This window comes from Cydia pomonella, chromosome 3, assembly GCF_033807575.1.
Source record: "Cydia pomonella isolate Wapato2018A chromosome 3, ilCydPomo1, whole genome shotgun sequence".
NCBI classification, from domain to species: domain Eukaryota; kingdom Metazoa; phylum Arthropoda; class Insecta; order Lepidoptera; family Tortricidae; genus Cydia; species Cydia pomonella.
In genome coordinates this window covers 26,469,306-26,496,781 of record NC_084705.1, presented here as the reverse complement: position 1 = coordinate 26,496,781, position 27,476 = coordinate 26,469,306, and the positions used below count along the sequence as shown (strand labels likewise).

General features: G+C 43.3%; 2 protein-coding genes and 1 long non-coding RNA gene across 6 annotated transcripts in view; 2 read left to right on the top strand and 1 right to left on the bottom strand.

Annotated features, from left to right (window-relative positions):
* The window catches only part of LOC133516428 (uncharacterized), a 452,437-nt gene that overhangs the window by 21,059 nt on the left and 403,902 nt on the right, over nt 1-27,476 (top strand). The gene's annotated exons all lie outside the window — the stretch shown is intronic.
* On the top strand, nt 693-3,902 carry LOC133516426 (6-phosphogluconolactonase). The gene is made up of 4 exons (XM_061849359.1): nt 693-1,044; nt 1,163-1,363; nt 1,781-2,061; nt 2,544-3,902. The coding sequence occupies exons 1-4, from the start codon at nt 927-929 to the stop codon at nt 2,640-2,642; spliced, it is 699 nt and encodes a 232-aa protein (XP_061705343.1). The 5' UTR covers nt 693-926; the 3' UTR covers nt 2,643-3,902.
* Nucleotides 4,599-27,324, bottom strand: LOC133516421 (protein lingerer-like). 4 transcript variants are annotated; one of them, XM_061849347.1, is made up of 23 exons: nt 27,244-27,324; nt 26,007-26,143; nt 24,634-24,726; nt 24,159-24,257; nt 23,034-23,118; nt 22,468-22,559; nt 22,002-22,199; nt 21,193-21,282; nt 19,855-19,921; nt 19,503-19,594; nt 18,578-18,664; nt 17,793-17,897; nt 17,008-17,106; nt 16,325-16,412; nt 13,920-15,349; nt 12,839-12,955; nt 12,212-12,292; nt 11,252-11,390; nt 10,532-10,635; nt 9,367-9,480; nt 7,450-7,485; nt 6,579-6,666; nt 4,599-5,024 (listed from the first exon to the last, which is right to left on the bottom strand). In XM_061849347.1, exons 1-22 carry the CDS (start codon nt 27,263-27,265, stop codon nt 6,583-6,585), a joined length of 3,459 nt encoding a protein of 1,152 aa, XP_061705331.1. In that variant the 5' UTR covers nt 27,266-27,324; the 3' UTR covers nt 4,599-5,024; nt 6,579-6,582. The 4 variants fall into 4 exon arrangements, with proteins under 4 accessions (XP_061705331.1, XP_061705332.1, XP_061705333.1 ...); XM_061849348.1 differs by having other exon boundaries at nt 17,008-17,103; XM_061849349.1 differs by having other exon boundaries at nt 26,007-26,128.

The following is a 27,476-nucleotide window of genomic DNA, read 5'->3' as shown; positions in this document are numbered from 1 at the left end:
CACACATGCTCATCCAGACACAAACAGATCTCTCTGGGGTGCGGCCATCAGGAGCTCATTGAGCATCGTCAGTGCGCGGAACAGCAGCGAGTTCCTGCGCGACACCGTGCGCGCGGCCGGGACCGCCATCCAGCAGAGGGCGCGCTCGAAGCCTCAAGTTTATTCTCGGGACTTCCGGGATATAAAGCCTTAAGACTCGACCCACGAGTTCCGGATGTTATTAAATGTTAATTGTATGTCTATGAAATGTTATATAACATCGTGTGACAGGGACAACATAATAAGTTACTATCAATACTACCATGATGTCTCTGTCACACGATGTTATATAACATTTTATAACAGCCAATGTGGGAGCACCATAATGATTAATGACATATAATTCTTTATCTCGTTACTTCTTGTAGTGTTATTACTCTTTTACTTTACTTAAAGAGTCATTTATGCTATAAGCGCGGTTTGAACAAAATTGTTACGAGAGTCAATAAGAATGGGTTTAATGACTATTTTTATATAACTTTTATATCGTCCGTGTTACATACGTAAACATGTTTCGTCACAATTAAAAATAATGAATAACATTTAAGTAATCAGTAATCACGATTATTTGCAGTGTGTATGTAGACAGAATATGAACAGTTGTCATTAAAGTTTCGCCTCTGGCTAGCCACGCTTATTCTTCAGCCTTGTGAGTCTTGTGACAGACGTCAAACCCCGAAAATGGGCGGACACAATTCGTTCGCAATTGCCGGTCTAGTACGCGTAGTACATAATTATAAGTCAATGTATTTGATACCTGTTGTCTGGCTACACTCTTATCAATGTCAATGACCTTAACCTACGAAATGTCACTTTCAACAAGTTGATTATAGTTATTTATTTGCCCGGTTCACACGAGTTCCTAGTTTTCCACAAAATAACAAATCATGACGATCATAAAAGTAGCAAATGAAACTGAGGTGATTAGTAAGCTAAGTATGTATGTGGAGAAAATATCGAACGACGCTATTTACAATCGGGGAAAGTTTTACATTGGGTTATCAGGTAATTTATAAAATTGACAGTTTTAAACAAAAGAAGAATTTGTTATTAGAAAGTGGGATAGAAATAGCTATATTTTATGTTTTTAAAGTTTAGCTACACGTACTTCATTTTTATGCAGGTGGTTCCGTGCTTAAGTTCCTCTGTGAAGGGCTGCCGAAGGTCAACACTGTGTGGTCGAAATGGACCCTGGCGTTCTGCGACGAGCGGGTAGTACCAGAGGACAATGAGGACTCCACGTTCGGCGTTTACAAGAGGGAACTCATACCTAAGACTGAATTAAAAGAGGAGCAATTTGTTGTCTTGAAACAAGGTGTCCCCGGTAGGCTTTTGTGATACTTAATTGTTAGTGTGGCAAAATTAAAGGTCTAATTTTTCAAAGGCACTGGTTCTGCCTTTATTATTTGAAAGACTCATTTTATGGTCCAGCAAGCTGGATTATTGTATGGACACATTATTAATTAACCTTTTAAATGCCAATCGTGGATATATGTAAGACCAACGCCGAAGACGGATTAATCCATCACAGAGCAACATAAACCTATGTGCATATGCATAAAGTTCAATTTCAGTTTTGACACTTTTGATGATGTGGCATCCGAGTGACAGGTTTTATGTTTAACACGGCATCGAAGAGGTTAATGGAAATAATACATTATGTAGTCATGCACTTTTGCAGCTGGATGTACCATTCCAAGTTAGGTAACAGAGAGATAATTGTTAATGTACTTAATTTCAGCTGAAGAAGCAGCAAAAGACTATACAGAAAAACTAAAATCAGCCTTTAACAGTGAAGAATTCAAATTTGACCTGCTCCTCCTGGGCATGGGGCCCGATGGCCACACTTGTTCCCTGTTTCCGGGACATCCACTACTGGAAGAAACCAGCTTGAAGGTGGCAGCCATCACAGACTCTCCAAAACCACCTCCAGCAAGGATCACATTGACATTCCCTGTGATAAACTCGGCAAGGAATTGTATTTTTGCTATTAGTGGGGCAGGGAAGGCAGACATGGTGAAGGTAAGAATTCATTTAATGTTTTTATTAATCAGCATATCTACTCTGATGTTGACCACTGGTTGTGGGGTGGGCTAATGTATAAAATCTGCAGGAGGATACAACTTGATTTATAAATGTTTTGCATTTAGATAACAATTTCGTCCAAATTTTTTGCCATATACCTAGGTTGAAACTTCTATTACTTTTCCTCCTCTTAATCTTAGCATATTCCCAGTAAAATCATGAGGGAGCCTAAAGTGACTCACTATTCCACGCAGAGGGAAAACGAGTTCTTATTGGGTTTGTTCCGGTTTCATCACAATTTTTTTCCTTCACTGAAAAGTGACTGGTATAAATATCAAATGACAATAAAATTATATCCTTAATTTCCTACATACGAGCCTAGAAACATGCTAGAAACACCAGCCAGTGTTCAAACCCGCCGGTTGCAAGCTGGTAGGCTACAAATGATTATTTACTATCTTATTGTTATTGTATTTCAGCGTATCTTAAAGGATAAGGAAGACCTGCCTTCAGCTCGCGTGAAGCCGCAAGGCGCGCTGTACTGGATTGTCGACAACGCCGCCGCCGCGCATATATGAATATCAATGTTGCTGACCAATACTAGACTTGATGACATTACTAAGATTAACTTTAGGGTAGGTACAGTCCAGAAATTTGTTATCTGTACCTCTGTGTATCATCTTAATAGGTACCTTGTCACAGTGACAATCAATACGAAGCCGCCACGAAAGTAGAGGTCCGCGCCACGCCAGCGCGCCGCTGCCGACTTGCCCGGCGCGCTGCCGTCGTCAAAAAAGTCACGCCGATCTCAAAATTTCAAACTAAATTTGATAATTTCAATGTCCGGTGGACGCATTCAAGGTCGCTTTGTCGGCCTAGGCCATCGATGTTGTATGAAAATCTATTGCCAGCGCGCCTCTCTCAAGCGCGAGCAACGCAGTATCTCGCAGCCTATTATTGCGAACGTAAAAACAATATTTCTACGAATATTTTGAGAAAAGCCAGTGTTTTAATTTCTCTAAAACGATAACCTTCACGCCGGCGGCGCCGGTGCTCCGCTGCCGGTGTTTTGGGCTGCGGCGCGGAACTCTATGAGTAAGTATTAAGTGGCACAGAAATTAGGTTGTCTGACCATACCTTACCTTAATATGCCCTTATTGTAATGCCTTAATGTCTAGTACCCGTACAATGATGACTTTGTGATGAGCTAAATATTGTGATAATTTGAAAATATTTCATAGCCTGAAGGTTTTAATAATTAAGAGAAGAGGTCAAAGGCAGTAATTTTTTTATGCACAAGTGTTTGAAAATGTCCGAGTTTATATATATATATTTTACAATTAAAAGAATATAATTATATATTCAATTAGCGATTTTATAAGCCTAAACGTCCACCAAAAATATTTTAAATGTACTCAATTTTAAAAATACATACCTAGCGGTGTTTCAGAAAGCAGGTATGTGGTGTAAAGTAGTCACAGACGGAATTTCTGCCGTTTTTAGTCTGTGCTTAGGGTGGTATTCCACCTTTCCAATGTTCAATGAGTCTCACTATCTCATTAAGCAAAATGTGACACGCAAATACACATTGGACAGGTGGAATACCACCCTTTGAGCTTCATGAAATGTGTCACAGGCCGCTCATTGCATTTACTCTTATCAACCTTATGATAGCATCTCTGTTACAAAGTGTTCTGCCTTTGATCTTAATAGATATCGTAGTTAAACTACTTGAGGTGGAAGTGTGTTTGAGAAGGATTTTTAATACTTACGTCATATTTCTAGGGTTTTATACATTCCTGTTAAACATTGTTTTTCAAATAAAAATGCTAACAGTTTGGCATGTGTTTTCTTAATTAAAATTCATCGCTGAATATCCTATAGGAGCACTGTAGTGATGATGATGTCATATTATCCCACATCAGGGACATCCCTCAGAAGAGATTAGTCATAGCAATGGCCAGACCATTGAGACGCCTTTTCAACTGCACCTCCAAAGAGGTGCGATTACAAAAGTATTGTATAGAATAAAACTGGAAGACCGCCAACCAAAGTTCCATTCCACAGTCCTACAAAAGCAGAACATATAACGAACGTTACTTGTCGGGAGTACCCATTCAAACCCGGATTCATTTCTTCCGAGGGCACGCCGCGCACTAAAATTGTAGATTAAGGGAATAAGAAAACAGGAGGGCTGCACTGTGGCCGGGCACTGGGTAGTTGTGCCGTTCTCGAGAACGTTCTCAGTTTTGTATGAGGAATATTCTCGCTCAAGAATTTCCCATAGTAAACGGAGAATGATTTCGAGAACGGGATAACTCTGCACCAGGCACGGAACCTCGTAACTCATAGTTAGTTCGCTTCTTCTCAATTCATGCGCGAACTATATTTTAGAAATCGTAGAAATAAGCCTCTAATACTTGTTTTATAAGCATTAGAAATAATTTTACCCTACTTCTGTAATTTTCTTCTAATCCTATCGCAAATTAATCCAGCACGTCGCAGTCGCCTCCTCGGGTCAGTAAAACCACAGCTCAAGTTCCAATACGTGTAATTCCCTCATACTTTCAAATGCCCGCGAGATCAACACATTGCATTCTTTCACATAAAAAAGACCTCGACTACGGTAGTTACGTTACTTTATAGATCGCTGAACGTTTATTCAACTATAATATGTAATTACAAAAACTCTGTCAACTAAATATAAAAAGATTCGGCGCGCATAGCGTACCAAACGCTTACATACATATACATATTACAAAGATAAGATATACATAGTTCTACAGTTAAATTTAAACAATATCCTATCGGGCGATGACCTGAGGCCGGCGCCGGTGTGAACGAAATATTAACATAGGTCATTCAAATTCCTTGCGTATTTTACATTAATCAGTTTTGTTTGGAGGAGCGCCCACGACGTGGCGACTATTTACAGGTGCCCGGGGACACGGTCGCGCGGGCTGAAACAATAACACACATTTATTATAACAATCGTACAACAAACAGGTAATCAACGGTGAAAATCGAATATATTTCTATCGCATAAGCAGCATCAGTAAAATGACATAGATGGTTCAAATTTCGATGAAAGAGCGTTAGCCTTCCTGGGTAGCTCTGAGGAATGGTGGGAACTGTGGAAAGCCAAGTTTGGATTTGACGCTTTACAATTCAGCTCCCTAGTATTTGCAGAAGTAAGAGAGTAAAACAGTAAGTCGCATTGGTGAAATTATCCATCAGATTTTTTATTTGATTTTCCGCGTATCAGCACGGCTCCCACATTGCACATTATATTTCTTGCATTGCGTGCCTTACGCATTCCTTGAGAGTATGTAACACAAACGATATATATACTACGAAGAGAGCCGGAGCCTTGCTACATTTACGAAAAAAGTGTGGCATGGGCCTGGGCCTTTATAATGGGGCTTGGAGGATTTAACAACTGGAGACGCCTTGTCTGTAATTTTCTGTAGAAAACAGTCTATCGATTTTTGCGGGGGAGCGGCACGACAAATGTATGGCTATTTGTACGGAAGCACAAATAGCCATGTCAGATAAACGTCAGTCCATACAATACATATGACATTATGACCATTGGCCGAGGATTTCGGCAGAGGGGTAAGCTCTTAAAGGCGACTCCGGTTGTTAAATTCTCCGAGTCATGGGACCAAATCAACGTGCCGGCATGGTAATGAAAATAAAGTGAGAAAGCTAGAGACCGCGAGTGCGAGCGAGACTCCTACCTTAATGGTTTACGACCCTACGACCACGTCGATTTTGGCCCCACAATTCCCTTACCGCCCATGTGTACATTAGAAGGGACGCACCTCCCTGCGGGCTACCTAAGCATCCGCCTACGTACTAAAGCTCGTCAGAAGGGTTTATTCCTACTAGGTACCACGATGTTGTTACCAGTGGTAAATACGTAGCTGTCACTAGAATATTGTTAATGTTCAATAAAACAGCATAAATATTATTGTAAAAATATAGAGTAAAGATATATATAATTAAGTCGATTAGTGTTTCAGTAAACTGCCTTAAAAGTGATTAACACATTCACTGCCGGTAACCCACCTGGTGGGCGCTCGTGAACTTTGTTCAGATACCGGACAACCCGCCGGGCGGGTTGTTTTGTACGCAGCTATAGACCACCGGTTTCTGGGGTAGTGCGCCGTTTTTTGTCTGGCAGTGAATGTGTTAAAAATAGAAACAGTTTTACTGGACTATGAGTGCAAAAACTAATATATTCAAGGAGAAATTAACGTTGGGATGAAATTGATCTTATTAACTGTAATTTGAATGAATTATAGGAATGATTTTCGATCACTTTAAGGCAGTTTACTGGAACACTAATCGACATATCATTACTTATTTAAGTACCCTATATACTGTTTTTATTAGTTTTGAACTAAAACACCATTTTGGCGATAACTACTGGGAAAAAGAATGATCGTAGTTAGCACCGGTAACAAGTCCGTGGTAACCAGCGACAGCAGCCCGGTGGGAGTGGCACGTACCGCGCTAGTTGGGCGCCCAGTAGGACTGCGAGTAGCTGGGCTTGCTGGCGGCCGGCTTGGCCGCCGCCGCGCGCGCCGCGCCGCTCTCCTGCAACACGACACGCTTGTACCGCCCCGCACTCACTCTACCCGCCGCCATTGTTCGAGGGTCACCTTATTTTAAACTGTTTTATTTAGACCATCGCTACAAACATTTGTGAAACTGACTATAATATCACAAGACTGCTAGTCCTTGTCAATTTAGTAGTTTCGCATTTGTAAAGGAACGAGTGTAGTCCGGGGCGTAACAATCAAAAGTCACAAATTAGCACTCAAATGAGACCGCGGCAAAACGTCCCACTCTGTCGCTTGCCGTAAGGGCGAGATTTTCTTGTATCTTTATACGAGGAACCTGTCGAGGCGTACTTATGGCAAGCGACAAAGTGGCACTTTTGCCGCCCGCGGTCTCAAATTATCTGTTCATCTCCGATATTAATAGCAGCTCCACTGCAAGTTGCGACCGACTTTTATATCAGAAGTCAAATTAGAGAAAGAACAGCAAGAATATCTGATGCGATCATCTCAAATTCATGTGAATTGATATTCATTTAATATAAACATATTATGACCTAACTGGATCTTTGTTTTCGCATTGTGAAACTATTTAAACATAAATGTTATAATTATAATTCAGCATTAATACACTAATACATACATAATCTTAATCTATCAAAGGTATCATAAATGTTTAAAAAGCAAAATAAATAGAATAATTTACATAAAATATTAGTATATGTATACATATATATTAAATTGCATGCAGAAGGCGGGCTAGCAGCGGCACGGTGCATATACATAGCAGTGTACATAAACATATATATGTGTAACTTACCCGCCTATTATGACTACTGTTCACCCGTACATCCATCTACAAACGAAATAAAAACTAAAATATATTTCAAAATTTTAAAATATATTCTAACACATGCATTTGGGCGAACCACAAAAATAATTTATAAATAAGTACGTAAAATAAACATTTTTCTACTGTAAAATTGGTAAAAGCTTTATAATCATGCCATGCTTAATCATACAAAGAACTTATTAATGACGGAATTTGTAAAATTAGAGGATTGAAATAGCCATCGTGGTAAAATAATATATGTTGGTAGTTTATGTTATACTACACAATCAACCAATCACATAGCTATAAAATTGAGTAAAATTGTATGTAGACTTTTGTAATTATTATAATTTTAGATATGAAGCAATAATTGCAGTTCATTGGCGACATGAATGACACTTTTGTTATGCTGTCACGTAATAAAATTCTGAACCATAATATGAAGAAATAGTAAACTGTTTCCATAAACCTTATTTTAAATTAAGTACGGTGTTTATAATATCTCATAAAAAGCTAAATTACGGCAGTTAGTGAAACAAATCAAACGATTTGAATTATTTTCGTGGTTCTTCTATAAAAAATATATATATTTCGTATCATAATATCGGAAACCATGCTATAACTACAAGCCGTTTGTACCAATATAATTGTATGGCTAGAAAATATTAGCTAAATTAAATTGCAATACCTTTAACCACTTTTTTATAAACATATATGTTTTTATTTGGAAAATACAAGGAAAGTCGCTTTTGGTGCAAACAGCTTCTACATTAGAAAACATAAGTTCCTACGCTATTCAACTTTTCAATCAATCAAACTTATGCTAGTCAAGATATAGGATTCATGTCGCATTTGTGATATCATATATCAAATCAGTCGTGCCCGTGTTACTTGACAAACTAGTTGGACTTAGGCGTTATGTAGGTACGTCTTTCTTTACCACGAGTTTGACACTAAAATTCGCTAGCGACTGCGTAAACTAACTCACAATGACTACTGATTTTGGTGCATGCGAGCTGCGTTTGAGTTAACGCAATCGCTAGCGTTTAAGGCCGCGTAAAACTCACGGTGAGGGTACTTAACTTCCCTCGGTGTAGATAAGAGATGCATTGAGCATTTTATCAAGCATGTCAGTACTGATGGGGCACAAATGACATAGTGATGCACAGGGGTGCAGTCGTCAAGGCAGTAAGTTCTCATCTAACCCCGTCATCAATGTTGAAGTTCAACGAAAATAAGGTTGGTAAAACCGCGTACTTTAAATTTGCCTTAAGTACATTACTTCGCCTTAACTAGCATTAAATAATAAATCCACTGTAAAATGTGTCATTAGCGTTTAGTAATTAAACATGTCGGGTTTGGAAAAAGTTTAAGTTTAGTTTAACTATGTAAGAAATTGGGGATTGGGGACGGGAGAAGTTAGGTTAATTTATCGTGAATAGGGAGTATTATTGCAATGTTCTGCCGCAAGAGAGCAGCACTATCACACATTCTAAACCACAGAGTGACTTATACATATTATATTTTAAACAGTTTTTTGAGAAGTTTTCACTATGACATTGATGCTTCAAAGCGGTTTGTTTTCCGGGCCTACCGCGAAACGCGAAAATCGACAACAAAACGCCCCCAACAAGGCGCCCCATACGCAGAGTTTTGCGTAATATCCCCTGTAAAATGGATACATTTCTTGATAAAATTATTATTTCAATATTTTACTTGGGCGAAGTTGGGCACCAACGGTTAAGTTGGGGAACCCTACGTTAGATAGTTTTGCCAACCCTTATTTTCAATGAACTGCAATATTGAAAACGGAACGTGGTTATCACAAAATGAGCAGTTGTGATGAGTATGTCGGTGGTTGTGTGTAATGTCCGTGTAGCGGGCGGTGGTGGTGGGTGGTGGTACCTGGTGCTGGTGGTGGTGGGGATGGTGCGCGGAGTGCGGCGCGGGGATGTAGAGGTGCGAGCCGGCGCCGAAGGGCGGCGGCGTGCCGCTGTGGAACGCCGCCTTGTCGTAGCTCTGCAACACGTACAACACTAGGTTACATCGGGACCATTCGCTCTGCGCATCACTGTGGCGCCGCCCGAGTGGATGTGGGACGTATTGCTTATTCGACAGATCGCAGCTGCCAAATACTATGAAGATTTCGTCCCACGAAACTCCATATTTTCACCACGTCGCTTGTATTTTTCCTCCACCACCAACTTCGCACATAGCCGATGATATACTCAATTTCTTATGATACGGTCGATGGTATATTAGTGGCCCACACCTTTAGGGCTCCTCTACACGATGGCCCAGCGTAGGCCAGTCCAAGGGACGCAGCTATGCGGTGAAATGAGATAGCAATATCACTTGCTCCCTCTAACGCATAAATGCGTCCCTAGGACTGGCCTACGCTGGGCCATCATGTAGAGGAGCCATTAGACCGGACAATCCTGTGACACCGCCGTTTTGAAGAATTTACAAAAACTGAATCGACAAAGAATCTCATACAATTTTCAAAAGTGCTGATAAAATTTCACGAGAATCGGTGGATAAATAGATGTGACGTGCAATGGCAGCATGGTTGTATTATTATCGCTTGTCACTTTCGCACTTATAAATCGTGTGGTAGATGACGCGAACTATATATATCATTAGAATGTGACTTGCGATAAAAATGCGACCATGCTACCGCCGCTGTAGAGGAGAACAGGCAGAAAAATGACGACCAGATCCAAATCTGACGACCATGCCTTTCACGCACTATTGGCGATCCCCAGACACACTGCACACGCGCTACAAATCTTACCAATCCTTGAATAAATAGCTAGCGATGCATTAATTATCGTCAAAAGTGAACAAGAAAAATTCACCAGTTTGTCTAAGTAACCATCTAACAATTGCTTGTCTGACAACAAAATCTCGGGATAACTAAAACATACCCAGCGCGGAAACAAACTATCATATTGTGTTTAAATATTTTCCATGATATCAATATTCAGAGAGGAAAACGAGGGCTACGTTTGTATGAAGAAGCCATGGTCCACTACCCTGTTAATATTGTCAGGGACGTCGTAGTACTCACGTTGACCTTGTTGAGCGCGACGTGCGGCTTGGCGTACATGGCGGACGCCAGCTCGGGCGGCGCGCCCGCCGCCGCCTTGTTGCCGCTCGCGTTGTAGCCGCCTCCTGCAATTATCACATCTATTAACGTTTAAACCGCCATTAAGGTCCTAATGTTCGATGAGAGCTTAACCCCTTAACTCTCATCGTGTCAACAGAAAAAACTGTCTCCGCTTCACCGGTGATAATATCACGTCAAACGATTTCATACAAAAAATACATGAAAAATCACGTCTGGGTGGCTATTGAATTCGAAGGGCTATATTGTGTGTACTGTTGATTTCCTGAGATGGAAGGACCACCCGCGGCGTGCGGAGGCATGTTAAGAGCTGTCACTTTTATTTTCATTTTTCATTAGTCACATGTGGGACTTAGTCAATTTGTGTAATAGGACATTATTACACAAATTGACTAAGTCCCACAGTAAGCTCAATAAGGCTTGTGTTGAGGGTGCTTAAACAACGATATATATCATATATAAATATTTATAAATACTTAAATACATAGAAAGCACCCATGACTCGGGAACAAATATCCATGCGCATCACACGAATAAATTGCCCTTACCAGGATTTGAACCTGGGACCATCAGCTTCGTAGGCAGGGTCACTACCCACTAGATCAAACCGGTCGTCAAACAGGACAGAGAATATCGTTTGGAAAATGATGATTGTTTACATACCAGGTTTGTAAGAGTCCTGGTCGTAGGGCGGCTGCTGCTGCGAGTAGCTGGACACCTTGCCGGCGCCGGACACGGCTCCGGACACGGAGCCCACGCCTCCGACGCCGCCGACGCCGCCGACGTTAGACCCGCCGCCGTACTGCAACACGAGTATACGGCGTTGATAATATCAGTGCTTTATTTTACTTACAAGGGGATATTAGACGGATACTTTTAGTGTTGTCATGGAAACCGATAGGATTTGACAGTTCATGGTCTAATAATTATTCTAGATTGTTTTTAAATTTTTCGAAAGTTAGTATTGTATTACCAAACCAAGAGCTAATTACTCAGCTGATAAATGAAAAGCAATACTCAATATTATCAATACCGACCATTTGTTTAAGTTATGTGCTTAATTAGTATGTCATGTTCCTTTTCATATTGGTGAGAAATAAAGAATATTCTTATTTTATTGTATCAATACTACTTTAATGCACTTAAGAAGCATAGTATAGTATGAATTATCTGAAATGATTTTTTCGCTTCAAACCCTAACTTGTTAAACAAAAGGCGTTGTTTATTTTGTGCACTGCGGTGGCTACTGAATTTCTCATTAGTGATACGGATCACGACCGCTTAAAAGGCAGTTTTAGCGTCCTACACATATGGCTCAAATTTATGTAATCTATGTTTTCTTATCTCTGAATATTCTTACCAGTCGTCCTAAGTTACTCAAACGTGTTATCTTAGAATACTGTTACCTGAATTTGAACCATATAAGTAGAAAGCTAAAATAGCCTTTTAAACGGGCTTCCTCGGGTCTTCCTAAAGTGACAAAGGAAGTTACGGAGACTGGTTTCCAGCAGTTGAGAACTGTAAACCTAGTCTACTCATTTTTTTTCCTATTATTTTTAAAAATCTTAATGCCGTTAGCAGACGTATATGTTTAGTACAAAAATATGTTTAATATAGACTTACCGTGGGGTAGACTCCGTATTGGTACGTCGTGGGAGGGGGTTGGTAGAAGTACGCATAGCCGGGCGGTAACGCTGCGGGGACCTAGAGGACGAAAATAATGCTAGATAAATGTCGTTCGAAAACATTACTATTGTTCATTTATGGAAATGACTTGGAACACGTCTAAACTTCGCTTCTTTTTATAAATCTGGCACTAGCGATTGACCTGTTACTGAATGATTTTGGCGTAATTTAAAAGTTAACTAGTACAGGGTGTTTGGTGCATCCTTTGCGAAATTAAAATGGCCTACTCGGATAACATTCGTATGTTTTTTTCTAGGTAACATACTTCAGTTTATTTGACTTTTATTAGACTTGAGTAAAACGAGACAAATTCTCTATTTTTCTAGAAGAGAAGAAAACTAACATTTTTGCAATAAATAACAGGACGCGTAAAACTCAATCGAGTTCTAATATAAGCTCGAATAGTTTATGCCCTATGCCTCAGTGTTGGCCGAACATTAATTGTCGTAACGGACGGTTATAGTTTACGGTTCAATTTGTAATGGTTAGTGGTCACTTGCAATAACGTTGCGGCCAACACTACTATGTCTAATTGCCTATACTATACTGTATGGCTGCGTGTACCTGGCTGACTTGCTGCGGCGAGGCAGCGTCAGTGCGCGTGAACCTGTCCGTGGGGCCGAGCCCGAACGTGCCCTCCCGCGCGCCTCCCACGCCGTAGCCCACCTCGTAGTATCCGCCCTGCAGACAAACATACGTTAAGGATGTGACGACTGTACGATATAGAATCGAGATATTTTGTAATTATATGTATCACGCTGGTGCATGTTAGCGTTGACCGGAGGGCGCGTCCTGGTAATGTGTTACGCCTCCTCCGAACATCTGTAGCCCGCTATAGTTCATTAATTCAAGAAAGCTGGTGCAGATTTTATGAATTTTGACAGTTCAGTAATAAAATTCCATGTCCAGTTCAAATAGGACCCGGATAAAACTACGTCGAAAAGAGAGGTATGGGCACTGTGATTGTCATTCCAGATCTAGAACAGAGCCCAATTGAGGAAGTACCTCCACTTTACAGAAAACCGCAGCCAAATAACACTACATACTCATAGTGTTGTGTTCCTGCTGGTGAGTAAGTTAACCTTAAGTAAGAGCTTAACGAGGGTGCCGAGTGTTAGGGTTAGCAACGTGCATGTAACACCCCTGGAGTTGCAAGCGTCTATAGGCTAGGAATACTGCTTACCGTCAAGCGGGCCGTATGCCTGTTTGCCTCCGACGTAGTATTAAAAATCCCGCTCCAGCTCTTATAAAACAAGCAATAAAATCTGGAATGTTGTGAAGCACTGGTGGCCTAGCGCTAAGAGCTTGCAACTTGCAACTCGGAGGTCGCGGGTTCAAACCCCGGTTCGTACCAATGAGTTTTTAGGAACTTATGTACGAAATATCATTTGAGTCGCTTTTCGTTGAAGGAAAACATCGTGAGGAAACCGGACTAACCCCAATAAGGCTTAGTTTACCCTCTGAGTTGGAAGGTCAGATGGCAGTAAAAATGTTGGCAGTTTCGTAAAAACTAGTGCCTACGCCAAATCTTGGGATTAGTTGTCAAGCGGACCCCAGGCTCCCATGAGCCGTGGCAAAATGCCGGGACAACGCGAGGAAGAAGATAAAGAGTGACCGACACTCCCGCGCTCACTGCAATACATACCATGTGGTGCGGCAGCGTCCTGGTGATGAGCTGCGCCTCGTCGTAGTGGTAGCCGGCGGGCTGCACGCCGCCGTACAGCGCGGCGCCGTAGCCCGCGCCCGCGCCGGCGCCCGACACGCCCGCGCTCACTGCAATACATACCATGTGGTGCGGCAGCGTCCTGGTGATGAGCTGCGCCTCGTCGTAGTGGTAGCCGGCGGGCTGCACGCCGCCGTACAGCGCGGCGCCGTAGCCCGCGCCCGCGCCGGCGCCCGACACGCCCGCGCTCACTGCAATACATACCATGTGGTGCGGCAGCGTCCTGGTGATGAGCTGCGCCTCGTCGTAGTGGTAGCCGGCGGGCTGCACGCCGCCGTACAGCGCGGCGCCGTAGCCCGCGCCCGCGCCGGCGCCCGACACGCCCGCGCTCACTGCAATACATACCATGTGGTGCGGCAGCGTCCTGGTGATGAGCTGCGCCTCGTCGTAGTGGTAGCCGGCGGGCTGCACGCCGCCGTACAGCGCGGCGCCGTAGCCCGCGCCCGCGCCGGCGCCCGACACGCCCGCGCTCACTGCAATACATACCATGTGGTGCGGCAGCGTCCTGGTGATGAGCTGCGCCTCGTCGTAGTGGTAGCCGGCGGGCTGCACGCCGCCGTACAGCGCGGCGCCGTAGCCCGCGCCCGCGCCGGCGCCCGACACGCCCGCGCTCACTGCAATACATACCATGTGGTGCGGCAGCGTCCTGGTGATGAGCTGCGCCTCGTCGTAGTGGTAGCCGGCGGGCTGCACGCCGCCGTACAGCGCGGCGCCGTAGCCCGCGCCCGCGCCGGCGCCCGACACGCCCGCGCTCACTGCAATACATACCATGTGGTGCGGCAGCGTCCTGGTGATGAGCTGCGCCTCGTCGTAGTGGTAGCCGGCGGGCTGCACGCCGCCGTACAGCGCGGCGCCGTAGCCCGCGCCCGCGCCGGCGCCCGACACGCCCGCGCTCACTGCAATACATACCATGTGGTGCGGCAGCGTCCTGGTGATGAGCTGCGCCTCGTCGTAGTGGTAGCCGGCGGGCTGCACGCCGCCGTACAGCGCGGCGCCGTAGCCCGCGCCCGCGCCGGCGCCCGACACGCCCGCGCTCACTGCAATACATACCATGTGGTGCGGCAGCGTCCTGGTGATGAGCTGCGCCTCGTCGTAGTGGTAGCCGGCGGGCTGCACGCCGCCGTACAGCGCGGCGCCGTAGCCCGCGCCCGCGCCGGCGCCCGACACGCCCGCGCTCACTGCAATACATACCATGTGGTGCGGCAGCGTCCTGGTGATGAGCTGCGCCTCGTCGTAGTGGTAGCCGGCGGGCTGCACGCCGCCGTACAGCGCGGCGCCGTAGCCCGCGCCCGCGCCGGCGCCCGACACGCCCGCGCTCGCCGCGTTAGCGCCCGCGTTCGCGCCCGCGCTCACTGCAATACATGCCTCATATCTTAACAATTCTACACGTACTGGCGAGGCCACTGTCAAGGAGTGAACCGTGGCTTAGTAGAAAATACATATACAATGGTTCGAGTCATTGTACCAAGCCACTGTTCCCTCCTTGGCCCTAGAATTGGAACTTATATCCATATACCTCTTCCATAACCTCTCTGTCTAACCGCGTAGTGAAAGTGTGGAACAGTTTGCCCGAATCCGTAATCAGTGCACCCTCAGTGACTTCTTTTAAAAACAGACTCGACAATCATTTTATAAATGGACAAAACACAAGTGCACAATAAACTTACTCAGGGGAAGCTCAGGATTTAAAATATCCATACGAAATTTCATATAAATCGATTCAACGGTTCAAGAATGAAGAAGTAATAACCAGATGGAAAAAGTCACTTTTGCATTTATAATATTACGACATACGTCTATATTATGTGAATTATGATGGCGCCACTAAGACTGGTTTTAGTATCATCTGCACCGGACCAATATATATTAAGTTCAGGGAGCGTGTTAAAATAAAGCTGACAGGTCCTCCACGCAGATATGAACTTCATACAAGTCGGTGAGGATCGCTCCGCACCGGCGGTCAGTGCGCCACTAAAACCAGCCAAAGCCGGTGTAAGCAAACGCAATAGTCAGACTGCGCAAAATAATATCACGAAAAAATTGCGTTTCAGTAGTCCATGCTATGAATGCGTTTTTATATGGATGCACTTTTAAATATAAATTTTCTGCTCTAGGAAAGTAAAGAATAATCGCGCGTAGCGCGTCGAATTGCCTGATTTATAAAAATCTTAAGTAATAATTCAACACGAAAAAGGCAATTCGTTTCATTTCGGCCCACTTTTATATGGATAGATCTGTTCTACACTAGGTTGTGCCAAGCGTAGGAGATTTTTAGATAACCATTCCCCTGTACGGAAGGTAAGTAGATTAATCGATTAATGAGTTACCTGTGGTTGTGGCTACTTTGGCGGTTGAGCTCTGTGTCGTTGACGTGCTTGTTAAACTATTACTATTAGATGCTACCGAGTTGTCATACTGAAAATAACAAATAAAAATTAGTTTGAAAAAGGTATTTCTTAAGGAATATCATGAAAAGAGCATTTATAGTAATGGATCTACGAGATTCATCCCTTCAGGCGTATTCAAGTATAATATCATTAAGTGTCAAAGGGAAAAACGTTATAAGTTGAATATTATAACTTGTGATGTGTTATTGTCATGATCATGACGTTGTTAAATTGACAGTCATTGTTTCCCACTCCAGGCTTATGATGGATAATATGATGATAATATGTGTTGTTTACGTGAATTATCACTTTTTAACACCGCGCGATTGAGACAGGCATTCTCATCATGCCGTCAAATAACATCTGCCACCATAATATCCATACTGGACTCTTCATTTAATAAGTTATTAAGTAAAGTAAGGACGAAGCACGAAGAATTTCGTACATTGATACGCCATTTTCTATCTGGGCGCCAGTGGCCGGCGAAATCATCAACGGGACAGCAATATAATGATTCGCGAGCGAAAGTGATAGGACATGGCGGGTCAATGTACGAAATTCTTCGTGCTTATCGTCCTTACTTTAATACTTGGTACATGCAGGTCAGGGTAGTTGTAGCGTACCTGTGGCGTGTTGTCCTTAGTGGGTAGTTTGGCCTGTTGACTGGGCTGGTACGTGTATAGCGCACTGCCCGCGTACACTCCCGCTGACGATGACGTCTGCTGACACCAAATATTTGTCGGTATTAAAGTTTGATATGACTGTCATTAGTGAAATAGATATAACACCAAAAATATCCGACTGAGGGCAAGTAGCACCAACCATAATTAACAGATTGATCAACGTCACTCAACTGAGAACTATGAAACTTCCCATACATTAAAATAACCGACCGACCCTAGAAGCTTGAATTAACTGCCAGCGTTCCAGCGCATTTTACTTTCTTTTTTTGAATAGATCGCGTGCTTATCCCTCTAGAGTACCGCCTGAGTGGCAAGCGGCCAGCGGAGCGTTCGGCGGGGCGAGCAAGTGTCAAATTGCTCTGTCCAGCGAACATTCAGACGACGACGCGATTTTCAGGATTTTTGTAAGCACTAAACATTGACCTGGTAGACGCCACAGCGGAGCCGTATGCCGGACGTTAGCGACGAATTTGTTGAGCTAAAATAAACTTAACGAACTGGCTTCCGACGCGAAATTAAGGTTTTCTTTATAAACATTAAATTCACCTGATAGGAGTTGATCATGGGTTGGTACTGTGTGAACGCGGCGGTGGAGCCGCATGCCGGCGCCGACATGCCGGACGTTAGCGACGCGTTTGTTGAGCTACTATACACTTAATTAACTGCCATCCGACGCGAATTAAAGTTTTTTTTATAAATATTAAGTTGAAAGACCATATATTTACCTGGTAGGAGTTGATCATCGGTTGGTACTGCGTGAGCGCGGCCGCGGAGCCGTACGCCGGCGCCGACATGCCGGACGTTAGCGACGCGTTTGTTGAGTTTGCCTGCTGTAGAAAATATATGTTCATGTTTAATTATATTAAAACCAACCTGTTAAAAAATGCTTACAGTTTCAATTATCCCTTTCTCTGTCCATGTATTCACTTGGATGATTGGAGCTAGGACGTAATTTAGGGCAAAGGATCACATCCACTTAATGTATAAATTAAATTATAAAATTCTGTCATAAGCAAATATTTCGTGACCATTAATGATACATTTTCGGGGATGAAATATTTTCGATAAACTACGCCTTTCAAAATAGGAACGTTAATAAGCGCCCTAACCTACAAACTATTGTATCAACTGCTCACGTAACTGTATTAACTAAACAGGAAACTTTATGCTCTATTCAACTGAAAGGTACCACATATCACGAATGTGTTATGATTTATTATAATAGGCGGGTCTACACAGAGCGAACAACGCGCGAGGCAATTTCCTCGCGCACAAACCGGCCAGTGTAGACGTGCCTCGGCCGAGGTGGCGAGCGATTTTCCTCGCCTGAACGCGCGTATGCTCGCTCTGTGTGGACCCGCCTAATAAATAACAATATTAACATCAGGCGGGCCGCACGCTTGTCAGCCACCGTCGTGGTATTTTAAAGAAGAGCTTGTATCAGTAACCGCCGATAGAGATTTTAACAGACAATATGTGAAGCAAGGAATGTTAATAACATTGAAGTTACCTGTGGCGCGTATACATTGGCTCCGTATACCGGTGGGTGGTGCGCCGCCGCGGCGTGGTGCGCGTACACGTTCTGTTGGCCCATTGCCTGCGGATAGCAGTTTGTGTTAGCGCTAGTAATCATATTTGTGGCATTGTCACAATTATGCTTATGCCTTTTGCCAAGGAATCCCGAGTTGCACTTGAGAACTTGAAAGACAGCGCAGGCACTACCTACGGATGTGACTACCATCCGAAATTTCGAGCCGAAAAGAAACTGGTTTTCCCACGATTTTTTCATTCACCGAAGAGACTAATAAATACAAAAAAATGTGTTGTACTTTTCGTATAAGTTTCTTGAAACTCATTGGTACAGTCGAGTACACAGATATCTTTACAACCCAACATTTCAAATATATGTCAACGCGACCTTAAAGTCAGTGGCGTGTAAATATATTATTGGCATGTTGGCTTGTAAAGATGTTGGTGACGTCGACTGTACAAGCTAAGGTTCAAACCCACGACTTCGATTTGAAAGCTTCATTACACGCCTTACCGCTAGACTACTAACGCTTCTCCTCGCTTTTCTACCAGACACTGTTCTTATGTTACTTCGCGTAACTTTTAGTTTCCTGAACTCCCATCGTTGAAATATCGTACCGGCAGAAATTGACATCTGCCTCCCACCGTCGCAATATCATACAAAATGTATAATAAAAATAAAACGCCTAGGAGTTAGAAGTTTTTGACATCTGGAAGTGATGTAAGAAGAGAGGGGTTGACTAGAGTGCACTGGCGGCGCGTCACAAATATTCGTAGAGAACCCGGAGCTAATTTTGCTTTCCTTTTCTCCATGAACCGATCGTAAAAGTACTTAATGGGCTGTAATTAGACAAGCCGATGGGAATCGAGTTCTTTGAACGATCCGCCACTGCTAGAGTGTATACCTTGTGTCGGTGCAGCTGCGGCGCGGCCTGCGGCGCGTCGCCGGCGGACACGGCCAGCTGCTTCATGGCGGCCGTTAGCTGCTTCTCTAGACCTGCCACAAACCTACAGGTTCAAAACTATACTACATTGCTAAACGAAGTATGAAAGGCTTCTATATTCTAATGAAAAACACCCATATCTAACGAGATATCTATTTCTACCAAATACTAATAGTATTTATGTTTGACCATTTGTGGACCTTATATCTTTACAATAAGGTTTAAACCATATAACAAAAAGAACGTAAGGTACACATGTTCATCGCTGATTAACAAGCCATCTAAAAATATGAGTACAGTATATACGACTTACTGTTAGGCTGTGGCGGTGCAGGTTCTACCGGTGCGGGGACTGGTTCTGGCGCTAAACTCTCCGGTAACTGCGATAATTCATATAACGTTAATAAGTCACATCAGTTTACATGTAGGGCATATTTAACTTTTTGAACGCTTTCTCTCTCGCATCAAAATAACATCTGAACTAGTGAGAAACGAATTAAAACCTTATCTGTCAACAGTAAAATTGCTTTGACAGCGTCTGCCATGACCTTTTTAGGGGTCAGTGGCGTGGCAGGCACGACAGCATACGACCACTTTAGTGGCTCTTGGCGTTCAAAGGGTTAAGGGTTTGGCAAAATTGGCAAATTATGCCAAATTTGAGATTTCTAACAATATAGAAAATATGGCAAACTTCAGACTGCTAAATACATAAAGTATTGCTTAAGTTAGTTATTTCTAGTGTTACGACAGTAGAAGTTAGCGCACGCGCTGATTCAGTTAAGATTATGTTGTAGCGCCGCAGAATACCTAAGTATCGCAATATAGATGTAACACACTGTTTCGCCGTAGATTTAAAATGTAGTTACGATAGCACTACTGCATAAGAAATAAGAACTAGTTACTATGAAATAAATTAATCTAACAAGGAAAGGTACCCAACTGTCCGGTTCCGATAGAGTAGTCTAAAATAACGGACACGTATTTTTTTTAGCTGCCCAAACTTAACCTATTGAGAGAAATTGTCTTACAAGGTATTAAAAAATTACTAAATCGGCTGAAACTCATTTTTTCCTAAAAAAACACCCGTCTTTATGTCTATCTTTAGCGAGAAGATATTATAAAACTTCGAATGTCGATTTTTTTAGGTAAAAATGAGCTGCTGCTGCTAAGCAAGTTGCTTGAGCATCATATTTTAGGAGTTAGAAGATTTAGTAATTTTTTAATAGTTTGGCGGACAATTTCCCTCAATAGGTTGAGTTTGGGCAGCTAAAAAAAATACGTGTCCGTTATTTTAGACTACTCTATAACGTATAAATAAATAAAAAAATTAAATTAATATAAATCAAATCGGGACCGGACAGTTGCCTGGGTAACTTTCCTTGTAAGTCTTTCATACAAAGGAAGCTGTCTTCATACAGCCGCTGTCTCTATAAGTATGTAAGTGTTCACCAGTGGCGGATCGTTCAAAGAACTCGATTCCCACCGGCTTGTCTAATTTCAGCCCGTTGAGTACTGTCACAATCGGTTCATGGAAAAAAGGAAAGCAAAATTTGCTCCGGGTTCCCTACGAATATTTGTGACGCGCCGCCACTGGTGTTCACCTACGTGGGTAAAGAGAAACAAGTATAATAAATGAAGCTGGTGGTCTCACCATGCTGTTGGTGTTGGCGTACGTGACGCTGGGCTCGGGCGCGGGCTCGTGCGCGGGCGCGGGCGCCGGCTCGGGCGCCGCCGTCGCCGCCTGGGAATATACCACTCCATTCAAAATAACGACTATTCCAAACGGAGAGAAGACCCCGCTTTGGTGCTAGTAAAACAAGCCAGGTTCCTTTGAAAATTATGAAGCAATTACTCTTAAAAATAAAGAGGAGATAAAGAAGTTTTTGGCTAGTAGTCCTATAATGTGCCGTGCCGATAATGTGCTAGTTGTTGTAAGTTCATGTAAGTTTCTTAGAGCAGTCTTATTTTTGTTATTGCTCTTCGAACTGAAAGTCTGTCGATCTGTAGCATTCCGCAGCCGCGGAGTGAAGCAATTTCTTTCGGGGCGGGACGGTGCGTGGCCATTCTCTGTATGAAGTACTATTACTTGTTCTATATCTGCTATATACTGCGGTTATTGTGGCATGGGCTCGGCGAGGTCGGTCTCCAGCGAACTGGACGTCTAAGTAAGGGTGGTCACTTGTCCATTTTCTTGGGCCAACGTGTATTTGCCTCCCATATTTTGCTTAATGAGAGAGTGAGACGCAATACACGTTGGACCAAGAATTTGGACGGTACAATATAAGGCGGTAGATAGGAAGATGTCCTTAAGACTAAGGCACTTAGCACATTGGACCTGATTCGCGGGTCGCTCTGATGCTTGAGCGAGAGAAGGTTATGCGCGTATTGTAGCGACATCCCGCTCGCACGTCAGATCCAGCGTGCTAAGCGGCCAACTGTGGGGTGAGGCATGCCGCTAACCGTGGCGAGCGGCTTGGGCGGCTGAGCGGGCGCGGGCGCGGAGGCGGCGGCGGGGGCGGGCGCGGGCGCGGAGGCGGAGGCGGGCGCGGCGGCGGGCGGCGCGGGCTCGGCCAGCTCGGGCTCCAGCGCGCCGAACTGCACGTCCAGGAACATGGCGCCGCCCTCGCCGCCCGGCATCTCCACCGCTGACGACGGGATCTGCGCATGCGCAAGCACATACTTGTCATTCGATACACAACAACGCTAGTTGGCTGAGCGGTGTTTAACTAAATAAAATAAGTTCTTTATTTACAGGTTAACACCCATTTAAAGTCAATAAGTAAAAACATAAAAAATAAAACACTAAAAGATGTCAGTTTTCTATCAGTTCCTTTACTAACACACAGCAAAATCATACAATGATATCAGTCGAAAATATAAAAACACAATGAGACTCAGCATTTAGCAGTCTGTTACGCTTAAATACCTTGGAAGGAGGAGGCACCCGCGCTCGTTGTGGTTTTCTTTGATTTGTTATGTCTGAAGAACCGTAAACACCGTAATTTGACGAATATACACCTGTAAACAAGATGTTTCATTGAACAGGTCACAATATGAGATCAACAATATTTCAATGAATGAAAATTTGGTAAAGCTTGCACACGCTTGATAAGGACCATTTGCTTAATGAATAATGATGAAATTTATAATCACTTTACTCAAAATAGATTGCATTTGATTTAAACTATTTAAAGTAAGGATGCTAAGCTCGAAGGAGTTGATACATTGACCCGCTTGTTCCTATCTCTATCGCCTTATGTTTTCTTGATAACAGTGTCAATGATTCTGTGCATGCGGTAAAGACAGAAGCAGGCCGGTCAATGTACGAAATTCTTCGTTCTTAGCGTCCTTACGAGATAAGTAGTTCTAAATTATGTGGACTCATTCGTAAACTGTAACACAGCAAAGCATTTAAAACCACGCTAATAACAATCTTATGCCATTTTCATTATGGTTGATTATTAAACAGCTAAGTTAATTTGTAATACATACTGTTGTCATGCCGTTGCGATTGCTGGGTGAGTTGCGACAGGTACTGCGACTGCGCCGCGGACAGCGACCCCGACATGCCCATTGGCTGTTGACGAATAATGGAATTTAGGACTTATGTCGAACATGAATATATCATATTCTATACGCTTATTGGGGTTGACTTTATAATGTGCTCATTTTTAAATAACGCAGATCAAAAATAAGCAAGAATTCGTGAGTTTATTTATTCCTGTCTTATAAGAACAAGAATTCGTTAAAAAATATAACTTTATTACATTTTTGTTAATTTCTTGTTAGTATTTTATACAATCGTGATATAATAAGAGTGTGATGTGGGAGATGAGTAACGGACCTAAGTATAGTATAAAATCGGAATTCGGAAAACCTTGAAGTCCTTGACTACACTCACTCGCGCCTCGCGCTCACCACAATCACGACTGGCAGGGTCGCCATGTGATGTGGGAGATGAGTAACGGAAACACACGTTGTTGTCTGTATGATGTTTATTGTAATACTACTTAAATAAGTTGGTTACATGCGTATATAGTAAGTAACGTTAGAGGGGAACATACTCCACACTACAAGAGCTTTTCAGTCGATTACCGTGTTTAGGCAAGGAAGCTTACTGAGTTGCCTAAGTAAGATACGAGAGTGAATTGCTTGATTATATCACTATTGTATACAATACTTTTTCTAATAGTTATCTAAAATAATACTTTTTTTTACTATAAAACCTAAATAATTAATGAAAATTGGTAAGAATCTCAGTAGACATAAACGTGCGAATGCCGCCCCGCTGCAGCAGCACATGATTGGTATTTATTTTTCAGTTGACTACAGCATATCGAAATGGATCTTATAGTTAAGTTGGGAGCCCATACATGAAAAGTACGTAGTTATAGTTTCGTATACGAAAACTTAATTCAACCATTACAGTCGACGAGCAGATAAAGAACATAAGCAAGCACAGAATTTGGACAAGTAGGACATTTAACGCGGTCTGTGCGCTTGGGGGCACCGGGGCGGCGACCGTGCGTTCATATATTGAACTGGATCCTGCCGCCATGGATGTATTCTTGTATTGTAGCCGTCTGTCTGTGTACGAGTGTGTGCGTGGCCCCCTACCTGGTGCCGGGGCGGCTGCGGCTCGGCGGGCGGCGCGGCGGGCGCGGGCGAGGCGCTGGGCGCCGCCGCGTGCGACGCCTGGCTGATCGTAGGCTGCAACTAAACGTCAATTTGGATCTTTATTTATTTTTTTACTATCCGAGATACATTATGTATAGGTATTCTATAACTGAATGGAGATGGACAGACCAATAAAATAACTAGCACGAGATGTTGAATGTGTCTCACTTTTATACTAACAGTATTTTAAACAAAATTCTCTCAGCAGATTTTTTACATCATACTCTCTCCTCAATGTCAGTAGTGTTTCGTGGAAATGTTAATATGAACTGATTTTCGAATTATAATATGGATGTGTCCAAAAAGCTGTCTTGCTCGTGTTTACAATACCAACACCGATTTAGAATAGCTTAATATCCACATTTCTATCATAAATATATAAAAACACGATTGGAGTATTTGTAAGTAAACTTACAACGGGCGGCCTGGGCTCGGGCAGGCGACTGTAGCTGTAGCTGGGGATGTGCTCAGCGCCGTTCGCCGCGGGCGTGTCCCAGCACTCCTCCTGCTGCAAATTATACGCCGTTAACATACCAATATCTGTAACTAATTCTACACCAATTATAAAAAAAAATGTCACACGGACATAAATTAAAAGTAAGCGACACAATATAAATCTTATTTAAAGGCATAACAGTTACTTTGACAACGAATTCTTAACACTATAGGAGCGTTTAAATTTGACAAACACGCCATAAACGCATTGTAGTCGCGAATTCGCCTGTTTATAAATGGCACGTTGCGTGTGCGTGCTAACGATACACGCGTACCTATGCAATAAGCGACGTGTCTAATACATCTATCTATATCAATTTATAAATAAATAAAAATGAATCTCCAAAATGTATGTGATCGCATAACTTTCGAAAGACTGGACCGATTTGGCTAGTTTTGATATTGAAATATTCGTGGAAGTCCAGAGAAGGTTTAGCCGGTGAGAAAATATGGAAAAAGTTGCGAGAAAAATGGTAAAATCAACGATATTCTTTTCCCATACAAACTGTTCCTGCCTATCAAACATTTCATTCGTCCCGCCGGTGCCGTAGACTCGAGCCCCCTCAAATTGAATTACGTATTAAAGTAAGGATTTTGAGTCGACAACATATATTCACAATATTTGGATTATCACGTATTTAGATTTTAAATACAAATAATAATTACAATAAAATGAGTCACTGTCACAAAGGATTGTCATTGTTGGTTGTTGAACTTTATGGGTGCGTTCAGAAATGGAATATGGTCAAAAACCTGACCTCAACTATTTAAACTACAAATAAAACGAAATTAAGAGTCAGACCAAGCTATAGGCATTTTGAATTACGGCTTTTTGTTCTGATTAAAGAAGAAAATATATTGTAACAACTCTCTACAGAGAGGTAGCATGTTGTACGACGCAAACCTAAAGCTATTCTATCTGCAATTATACCTATGTACATGTTCACAATAAATAAATATGAAATAAAATCGATATCTAGGGATCAGAGACGCACTTCATTATGAATCTCAGGTCAACATTGGAATGAATGGCCGTCATATTTAATTTCTCCATTTTTTGCTATGATCAGTGGGAAATGCCACAACCGCTCCGAAAAAAAAATTGTACGTAGGTTAGATACTTATTTGACAAGTCAGTAACATCTGTAAAGAATGATTGGAGAATCCGTGACATACTAAAAGGGACTATACATTTATATAATACGAATACGATAGGTGATAAAGTTCCGGTGAACCTAGGTGACCTGTTGGTCAGCTAGTTTCTAATAAATTCGTGTTAAAAAAATAGGTTACCGTGGTGACAGGGGCGGGCGCGTCCTCGCCGCCGGGCGCGGTGCTGGGCGTGAACACCTTGGTGTCCGACAGAGATCCTGACCACTCCTCGTTGTCCCAGTCTTCTGCGCTCGGGAAAGAGTCTGCCATGTTGTTGCCTGCAAGTAAGTCATCTGTTATTGGTGGTGACATTGGGGACATGTACTCGAAGTCAGCTTAGAAGCCGCCATATTTAACTATGCAATTGCTATTTTTTGAATTTATACAAAAAAGTTAGATTAATAATAGTCGCTTTCTAATGAAAAGTGAAAGAAACAGTATTATTTGATGTAATTTTGAATAACACTGTAAACGACAGTGAGGGTGCATAGTACCGTTGTACGACTAGCATTCGCTAACCCACAATTCGCAGCACAAAAAAAAACGCTTCGAGCTAGCTGTACATAGCTGACAGAGTCACTTTTGGAGTGTCAATTATCTTGAGACACTAGGAGCGTCGGTGACGAGGGACTTCGATTGAAGCTTTTTTTTTGTTATTAGGCGGACCCATACAGCGCGACCAGCCTCGCAAGGAAATTTCTTCGCGCGGCAAACGCCGACGCCCGGCCTCGCGCGGCCCCGTGCTCTTGTAACTTTTGCCTCACCCGAGCCAATTTGCTCGGCAAGATGGCGTCACTCAATCAGCTGTTCAAAATGGCGCCCCATGTAATGACTGCAGTGGCTTGCGTCTCTTTTATTTTGCTATTTAATACCAAATAAAATGAGGAAGAAAAGAAGAACACGACAATGTGCGACACTCGTTATATTTTTTTTTCAACGATGTCATGTTTTGACAACTCTTGACGGAAGTACGAAAAAAATTACCACGCGCACCATAAACAAACACGTCTACACTAGCGCGAGGCAAACGTCTGAGGCGCCTTTGAGCATGCCAAAAAGTGTTTCGTGTGATTTCATACGTTTGGTACTAAACGCAAGAAGCAAATGTATGAACTCACATAATCAATGTTTAAACGGGTCTTAAGTTAGGAAGATAGCGTGTAATGCAGTCGCCATAAGATATATCAGAGCTGCCAAGGTCTCAAAAATATTTAAAGACGCAGTCTAACGCCTTGACAATAGAGGCGTGTTCAGATCTTAGTAAGTAGCAAGGCTCGTGTAGATGATCTCAGGGCGAGTGTACCGGCGGGTACTGACGCCGCGCCGGGCGCCGTGCGCGCGCCCCCGCGACCTGCTAACTGTAGTGGCGAGTACTGACCGTGGTCGGGCCGCTCGCCCATGTCGCCGCGCGGCGGGCGCGGCCGGCCGGGCGGGCCGCGCCGGGCGCCGCGCGCGCGCCCCCGCGACATGCTAACTGTAGTGGCGAGTACTGACCGTGGTCGGGCCGCTCGCCCATGTCGCCGCGCGGCGGGCGCGGCCGGCCGGGCGGGCCGCGCCGGGCGCCGCGCGCGCGCCCCCGCGACATGCTAACTGTAGTGGCGAGTACTGACC